Source organism: Tupaia chinensis, unplaced genomic scaffold (assembly GCF_000334495.1).
Source record: "Tupaia chinensis unplaced genomic scaffold, TupChi_1.0 Scaffold138812_1, whole genome shotgun sequence".
NCBI classification, from domain to species: domain Eukaryota; kingdom Metazoa; phylum Chordata; class Mammalia; order Scandentia; family Tupaiidae; genus Tupaia; species Tupaia belangeri.
In genome coordinates this window covers 1,014,485-1,023,566 of record NW_006198705.1, presented here as the reverse complement: position 1 = coordinate 1,023,566, position 9,082 = coordinate 1,014,485, and the positions used below count along the sequence as shown (strand labels likewise).

General features: G+C 52.2%; 1 protein-coding gene across 1 annotated transcript in view; it reads left to right on the top strand.

Moving 5' to 3' along the window:
- The window catches only part of SLC22A23 (solute carrier family 22 member 23), a gene marked incomplete at its 5' end in the record, with an annotated part of 233,938 nt that extends 226,281 nt beyond the window's left edge, over positions 1-7,657 (top strand). Inside the window, 2 exon segments of the mRNA XM_006172283.2 lie at positions 6,464-6,764; positions 6,767-7,657. Coding sequence (XP_006172345.2) covers positions 6,464-6,764; positions 6,767-6,844 — 379 coding nt within the window.
- Between the last annotated feature and the right edge of the window lie 1,425 nt (positions 7,658-9,082).

Here is a 9,082-nt window from a genome sequence, read left to right as displayed (position 1 = left end):
GCATTCCTGATACACATACTTTATAAAAATACCAACTGGGAGTCTGGGCGGTTACTCAGCTGTGAGAGAAATCCCAGGCGTCAGCGTGATGACACCCTTTGGAAAAATGGGGAGAGGCCCTGGCAGCTGCTGGTGGTTGTGCAGAGGGCGGCTGTGTTGGCCCCTCTGGGCAGGGAGGACTTTGGGAATGGGCAGGCAGTTCCCGGACTTTCTTCCTTCCCACGTTTCCAGCTGTCATGCTGACAATGGGACTTTCACGCGACCTCATTTTGATTCATTCTCTTGGGTTTCTGCAAGTCAAGCCTGATGGTATTGTTCTCTTAAAAAAAAAAAAAAAGCCAAGCAAAAAGCAATGAAATGCCAAGTAATTCACTCCGGGAGCTTTATTTATTTATTTATTTATTTATTTATTTATTTTTCTGGAGAGGTTTTTGATACAGTGTGTGTGCGCTCGCCAGAAAGACAGAGAGACAGAAAGCGAGAAATCACCCCCCAGGGGGGATGGCCACACCACAATCCCTTCTCCTCCATCCTCCTCTCAGGATCTTGGGCACGCACGCACACGCGCCCGGCGTGAATTTAAGCCGCCGGGTCTGGGACTCGAACTGCGGTCGACTAAATAGGAGTCCAGTGACATAGCCATTATGCCAACTGCTGGTCCCAGGAGCTTACTTCCTGCCTGCAGGTTCAGAGTCCCTTAGGGAGAAGCAGTTGGCCCTGCGCCTTTTCTTCCCGAGTTCAATTTCCTTCTTTCTGAAGAGGATGTAGCAAAATGATCCTTTCAAGAGAGCCGAGGTCACTGTTAGACCTTCTGGGTTTCCCGCTGGCCCCTCCACAGCCTTTGATGCTGTGTTCTCCTTTGGGAAGGAGCCCCTTAACTCCATTGTGGCAGGCCCCAAGATTCATTGTTCGGGGCCTGCCGAGCAAGCGGGCCTGCAGGAAATGCAGTATCCCTTTCCTCTTTGATGCAAACCTGGAGAGATTACTTGGGGGGTGGGAGTTCCACAAACCCTTTCTGAAATCCAGCTTGCTGAGACGCCAGAGTGGAAGTCATCTCTGGCCCCGTGCTTGCGACAATGCCCCATGGCCTGGGAATGAGTCCGGGGGCTGCTTGACCAGGCTGGGAGAGTGTCCGGTGTTCCAGGAGAGAGCTCTAGCCCTCGGAGGGCAGATACACTCAGCAGTTTCCACAGTGTCCCCAGGATGGGACGGACATCCCTACCACCCCCCACTTCACACAGTTCATCCAAGATGGGCCAGAATGGGAGGCTTTGGGCCTGTGGCCTTCATTTTCCTTAATATAAAACTAGGCTTTTTTTTTTCTTTTTCTTTTCCTCTTTTTAAATTTGCTATAGGGTGCATACATGGGTGAGAGACACATGCACACAGAGAGACAGAGACAGTGAGAGGAAAAGTGAGAAATCATTCCCCCGGAGGGATGACCATGCCACAATCTCTTCTCCTCCATTCTCCTCCTCTCGGGCATGCACGCACATGCACGCAGCATGAATTTCAACCTAGGCGGTCTGGGACTCGAACCCCTATCAGCCATGTGGGAGTCCAGCGATGTAACCCCTATGGCAATTTCAGAACTCTTTAGGTTTGCCACTTCCAGCAATTAGTCTACCTATGTAGCCAACTTTCTACCCTTAAAGTTATTTAGATATCATTACGAGTAAAGTGAAAACATACGGTAGATGTTACTATGTTCATACACCTAGAAAACGGATCGTAAAACCTCCCTCTGTTCTCTTACTAGTAATGAGGCCTCTCAGCCGTTTAAACACGGGCTCATGCCGCCCTCTAGTGACAACCTAGAGAAAAGCACCACACGCACATCCCCAGAGGAGAATGGAGAAGAGATTGCGGTGTGGCCATCCCCCCTGGGGGATGATTTCTCGCTTTCTATCTCTGTCTCTCTCTCTCTCTGTCTTTTTGGCGAGCGCACACGCCCTATAGCAAAAAGTCTCCAAAAAAAATAGTAAATAACCTATTTAATGACTACAGTAAGCACTATAGCCCCAGCGAGGTGCTGCTTTATAGTATGTTCACCTTACTCACTGAGGTTCATGCCTGAAGTCAGACTTGTGTTCATCAGTATGTATATATCAGCTGTGCTTGCTACTGAATGTTTTTAGATTAATTAAGATCTTTAGTGAATCATGAAACGTGCATGGGGGGGAAACGTCTGACAACCACTAGAGACAGACATGCCACGTAGGCATGTCTTTGTGATGTCACCAAAGTGTCCTGGATAGATTATGGTGTGGGCACCCAGAGGGAGGGTGGGTGGGCTGGGCCCAAGAAAGGGCTGCAGATTGCCCAGCCGGAATCACATGCTGACTGGGCCTGGGGTTTCCCCGGGGAGAGGACTCGAGCCACACCCACAGCCACCCTGGAGGGATGAGTGTGCAAGTCCACAGCAGTGAGATTGAACTGGGTTTAATTCCCAATGACTCATTGAGCAGGGGCGGTCCCTGGAAGGGCAAGGGTGGATGGGTGCGAGGCAGCTTCAGAAGGCAGCATTGGCAGGATGTGGGGGCTCCCCGGGGAGGCCTGGGAGGAAGAGGAAAGGCCACATCTCCACCGCCTTTGAGTCTCCACGCCAAGCCCTGGAGGCGCAGGCCCATGAAGAAGGTTCGTCCTCTTAGACCTTGAGGGTTTTTTTGTTTGTTTAATTGTTATTGGTGTTAAATTCAATCACTGTAGCTTTGGGATTTTTTGGATTTTTTTAGAGAGATTTTTGCACATGCGCTTGCCAGAGAAACAGAGAGAGAAGGCGAGAAATCACCCCCCTGGGGGAATGACCATGCCGCAATCCCTTCTCCTCCACTCTCCTCTTAGGGATCTTGAGCACGCATGCATGCACAAGTGCACAGCGTGAGTTTTAGGCAGGTGGATTGGAGATTCAAACTGCCGTCGACAATGTGGAAGTCCAACGACATAACCATTATGCCATCTGTCAGTCCTAGGTTTCAGGGTCTTTTTTGAGATTTTATATAAGGCATCATACGATGACTCAGCATAATGTTTTTTTCTGGAGAGGTTTTCGCTATAGGACGTGTGCGCTCACCAGAAAGACAGAGAGACAGAGAGACAGAAAGCGAGAAATCACCCCCCAGGGGGGATGGCCATGCCGCAATCCCTTCTCCTCCATTCTCCTCTCGGGATCTTGGGCATACACGCACACGCGCCCGGCGTGAGTTTTAAGCCACCGGGTCCGGGACACGAACCGCGGTCGACTACGTGGGAGTCCAGCGACATAGCCATTACGCTAACTGCTGGTCCCAGTCCTTCATTCATTTTTATGACTGTGAGTCCGTATTTCATTCCTTTGTATATGATATGCCACATCTTGCTTATCCATTGGCATTTAGAGAATTCTCACGTTTTGGCTATGATAAAGCAACATCTACTTGTAACTTTTTATATGGACAATTGTTTTCAATTATTTCATAGGAGTGAAATTTCTGGTTCATGCAAAGCTTTTTAATTGCCAGAAAGCACATGTTCCCAAAGAGACAGAGGGAGAAAGCACCTCCCAGCCATGGAGCGTGGTCAGGCTGTGACCCTTTTCTATTTCTCCATCCCATCAGGATTTGGGGTAGACACACCCATACACTTGGTTCTCTTTTCAACCCACCAGGGCCAGGATTCGAACTGTGTTCAGTCACGTGGGATCTGGCTCTCTTAACTACTAGGCTACAAGGCCAGCCTAAAACTTTAGCTTTCCAAGAAACTGCCAACCTGTTTTCTAGAGAGGCTGCAATATTGTATATCTGGTATCCCTATCAGCAGTGTATGGGGGCCACTGTTTCTTCACGTCCTCACCCACGCCTCGTCTGTCTTGTTGATTAGTCGCTTCCAGCAGCTATGAAGTGGTCTCCTCCCGTTGTTTGGGTTTGCATGCTTTAATGACTGCTTCTTGTCTCTTACTGGACATTTGTATCGTGTCTTTGGAGAAATTGCGCTCAAAATTTTTTGCTCATATTTCAAACTGGGTTATTTGTCTTTCTGAGTTGTAAGAGTTCTTTAGAGAGTCTCCAAACAAGTCCTTTATTGGGGAGATGCTTTGCAAACATCTTCTCCCAGTCTGTGGTTTCTATTTTCCTGTTCTCAGAGAGAGACAGAGAGAGGAGGGAGTGAGAAATCAGCCCCCATAGGGGATGGCCATGCCACTATCCTACCTCCTCCATTGTCCTCATGGGATTTTGAGCACACGTGCACACACACACCTGGCATGATTTTCAAACTGCCAGGTATAGAACTCGAACCATGATCAGCCATGTGTGAGTCCAATCCCGGGGCCAGCAAGTGGCATGGTGGTTAAAGCACTGGATTCCCACATGGCCTACCATGGTTCAAGTTCCAGACCTGGTGGCTTGAAAATCATGCCGGGTACATGTGTGTGTGTGCCTAAAATCCTGAGAGGAGAAAGGATTGTAGCATGGCCATCCCCCATGGGGGGGATTTCTCACTTTCCCTCTCTCTGTCTCCATAGGTCTCTCTCTGCAGAGTGCACATGCCCTATGCCAAAAGTGTGTGTGTGTGGGGATTTATAAACACACACATTGTGTATATATATATATATTTTATAGCTATATTTATTTATATAGATAGACATAGACAGATGTTCCAATCTTCCAATCATGATCAAGAGAAAGGCTCTTTTTTGGGACCAGCAGTTAGCATAATGGCTATGTCACTGGACTCCCATGTAGTCGACTGCGGTTCAAGTCCCGGACCCAGTGGCTTAAAACACACCGGGCACGTGTGCGTGTGTACCCAAGATCCCAAGAGGAGAATGGAGGAGAAGGGATTGCAGCATGGCCATCCCCCCTGGGGGGTGATTTCTCGCTTTCTGTCTCTCTGTCTCTCTCTGTCTGTCTGGCGAGCGCACGTGCCCTATAGCAAAAACCTCTCCAAAAAAAAAAAAGAGAGAGAGAGAAAAAGGCTCTTTTGGACACGTGTGTTTGCGTGCCCAAAATCCCAGAAGGGAGAGGTGGAGGAGAGGGGATTGTAATATGACCGTGTCCCATGAGGGATGCTTTGTCACTTTCTCTCTCTTTTCCCTCTCTCTCTCTCTTCTTCCCTCCTCACCCAGTAAATGCACATCCTCTCCAGCAAAAAATTTTTAAATAAGAATTAAAAAAAAAAAAGAATAAGCCTTGGGAGAACAGCATAATTTGATAATTCTTTGTTTTTTCTTAGTAGTTACAGCAAGCAACACCGGCCTTCCATCAGCAGTAGTATTCTAAAGTTGCTGCTTTGTTTTGTTTATTGCCCGAGGGCACGTGCACTCTCCAATAAAGAGAAAACATCCCCCATGGGGCCATGGTCACACCACAATCCCTTCTCATTTCTGTTGGGATGCTGGTCCCATGAACACACAACCCTGGCCTGTTTTTCAAGCCACCAGGGATGGGAATCGAACTGCTTTCAGCTATGTTGGGTTTCCCATGCCCTTAACCAGTAGGTTATAGATGCAGCCTATAAAGGTTCCTTTTGCAATAATTTAAAAAAAAAAAAAAAAAAACTGAGGCCAGCCACAGTGGCAGAGGTGATGCAATGCTCCCTGATGCTGAGGTCCTGGGTTCCCGTCCTGAGGTCTCCTGTACACTCTAATTGTGCGGGCCTGTGCTGTGATCGCTGGCCGAGGCTGTCAGTGCAATCTCAGTGTCAAGATTCTATTGAGAATGCCCCTCTCTCTTTCTCATGGAAGAAATCAACTTTTTTCTTTTTGGAGAGTTTTCATTTTTTTGTTTTGTTTTGCTGTAGGACACATGGACTTGTCAGAGAGCGAGTGAGATAGAGAGGGAGAGACAGAACGTGAGAAATCACAACCCTCCCCACCCTCGGGTTGTAGGAAAATGGCCACGCTGCAATCCCTTCCATTCCATTCTCTACTCGGGATTTGAGGCATGCACACACACACACACACACCCAGTGTGAGTTGAAGCTGCCAGGTCAGAACTCGAACCTCAGTGGACCACGTAGGAGACCAGTGCCTTCCATGACACCATCTGCTGCCCCCAGAAGAAATAAACTTCAAAACTATTGTTTTGTGGGGACCAGCAGTTAGCGTAATGGCTATGTCGCTGGACTCCCACATAGTCGACCGCGGTTCGTGTCCCAGACCCAGTGGCTTAAACTCACGCCGGGCGCATGTGCGTACGTGCCCAAGATCCCGAGAGGAGAATGGAGGAGAAGGGATTGCGGTGTGGCCATCCCCCTGGGGGGTGATTTCTCGCTTTCTGTCTCTCTGTCTCTCTCTCTGTCTGTCTGGCCAGCGCACAGCGCCCTATAGTGAAAACCTCTCAAAAAAAAATAAAAAGAAGTATTGTTTTAGTTGATGAGGAAAAACAGTAACTGAGGAGCAGCCCACCTAGCAGCCAAGGTGGACGGGGCTGGGAGTCCCCAGCGTGGGATGCTGGGTCGTCTGACTGCCTGCCCCCTCCTGCAGGTGCGGCGGACTGGGGCTGGTGCTGGCCAGCGCGGGCTTCGGCATGCTGACGGCGCCCATCATTGAGCTGCACAACCAGAAAGGCTACTTCCTGCACCACATCATCTTCGCCTGCTGCACGCTCATCTGCATCATCTGCATCCTCCTGCTGCCCGAGAGCCGGGACCAGAACCTACCCGAGAACATCTCCAGCGGGGAGCACTACACGCGGCGGCCGCTGCTGCCGCACAAGAAGGGCGAGCAGCCGCTGCTGCTCACCCACGCCGAGCTCAAGGACTACTCGGGCGCGAGCTCAAGGACTCCTCGGGCCTGCACGACGCGGCCGCGGCGGGCGGCGGGCTGCCCGAGGGCGCCACGGCCAATGGCATGAAGGCTATGTAGCCTGAGCTGCGTGCGGTCCCGCCGGGTGCAAGGGGTGGGAGCTGGACCCCGCTTTATAGACCAGAAGCCGAGCGTGCCGCCGGGGCGCGCGCACCACGTGGACACCGCGTCCGGGCCGCGCCTCTACCGCAGACCTGAGACTCCCAACCGGTGCCGGGCATCCTGTCTTTCCAAAAGTCCAAGGGGTGTGAGCGAGGGAAGAGACTCTGGACATCACCCTGCACAGACGTTCTTTTCTGCCATTAAATGTTTGTATTTATTTGGTCATTTTTATGAGAAGCACTTTATTCCCACTCACTGATCATGGAATGGAACCGCCCCCTTGGGCAGTGAGATGGGGCGCCCTGAGAAGGCCCGTAAGTGACCAGGAGTGGCCAGCCCCGGGGTTCAGGGGGGCTCCTCCATCCCGGCTGGAGCCCATCCCAGGCCTCCACCTGCTGCAAAGGAGACGGGGTGCTCTTCTGGCGTGCTGGACTGCGATTAGACAGACGTGTACCCCAAGATCATTAGGTCTTCACTAGAGTCTGGGAACGGTTTCTTAAAGGCTTTTTTTTGTTTGTTTTTCTTTGTGTTTGTAAGGAAAGAGCTTCTGGTCTACGCGTGAGGGGGAAGCCACTCGCAGGTAGCATTAAAACCAGCCTCGTTCTCCCTAGGGATCAGCCTTTCGTACTTTTCTCCGGACGCTCCTTGGGGGAAAAGCTTCATCATTTCACCAGAAATCTTAAGCGATCCGCGGTGGTGCCACTTGCTGTCACCTTTGCTTCCTTATGTCCGCCACTAGCAGGGCGTGAGGAGGGCTGGGACGGCCCTGGCTGTTAAGACTGCTTCCAGATCCGGCTCCCTTTCACCGGCCGCTTTCCGGCCAGAGCTGCGTGAAAACGGGGCTCCTCTCGGAACTACAGACCATGGCAAACAACGGGACAACGAAGGGCTGCTCCCCCAAATACGGCCTGTCGCCTGCCCACACCTGAGTGCACCCCTGGGATCACCAGCCGCCATGCCCGTCACTCACTGACGTCACGCCAGAGCCGGAGCACCTGCCAGGGCGCCCCCTACAGTCCCGGACCCGCTGCTTCAGCTCGTCCAGGGCTCAGCACCGAGGTGGGCCTGGGGCAAAGAATGCAGATGCCTCCCCAGTGAGTCCAATGGCTTCCAGCCTCTTGAGGGCAGCAAGACAAGGAAAGCAATAACTCACCAAAGCTCAGCCCACCCTGCCCCGGCTCCCGCGGTTTCGTCTGCCCCTCCTCTGGTCCCGTGAAGGCTCCTTCTTGTTTTTGGAGGAAACTTGCAGGACGCCCAGAGCCACCGAGAAGCCTCCCTGGCGCAGGAGAGGCACCACTTGGTAGCAACCAGCACTGGCTTTTCTGGACAGCCTGGCTAGATTGTCCGCAGCATTGTCCGCAGCCCCCCTCTGCGGGGCGCATCCGCCATGGGCTGTGTTCCCAGGGGATCGTGGTCTATGGGACTTGATGGATGGTTCGAGAATTCAAAGGGCCAGCAAAGAAGCTGACTGCCTCCCCTTCCAGCTCCCCCCGTCTGTCTCTGTTTCTGCCCACCTCTCCTCCGCACTGGCACACCCATAGGAGCCTGCTGACTTGGGAAACGCAACGCCAGGGGGGTGCACAGCCTCCTGCCAGCCACACAAACTCCCAGGGGCTGTCCCAGCCCATGCCTCGGACCTCGACAGCCCACTCAAATCTGCCGAGAGCTGGGGAAGGGCAGCTGCCTGCCCAGCCTCTCCCCGCCCCACCTGTCCACGGCCAGCTCACCTTGTCTTCCTCGGCCTCTTTTTGAAAGTCACATCTGTTCCGTGTTGCCGCATCAGTCGGCTTGACATTCACCAAGGCCTTTCTTCAGATCCGTGCAGCCTCTGCGTGCCAAACTTGTGAGATACCTTCTACCTTTTTCTAGAGGACTGGGTACGGAGTCACCTGGCAGCACACCCCACGGAGTACAGGGCAGGACATTCCAGCAGTCAGGCCATCAGGCAGTCAGGGACGGAGGGAAGGAGCCGGTGAGGTCCCCGGGCCTGTGGCTGAACAGGTGCGTACCTCTGTATTCACGACCCTCCGCACAAGGACACCTGGGGACCTGCTTTGCGAATCCAGAAGGACTTGCTAAGTGACGAGCTGTAAGCCAACTCAGGCTGGTCACAGGACCTCTTTTAAGAAGCTGTCGGAGCTGTGGCGTGCTGCGAGAACCCACTAGGAAGCAGGTGTCAAGGTACAGCACTTAGGA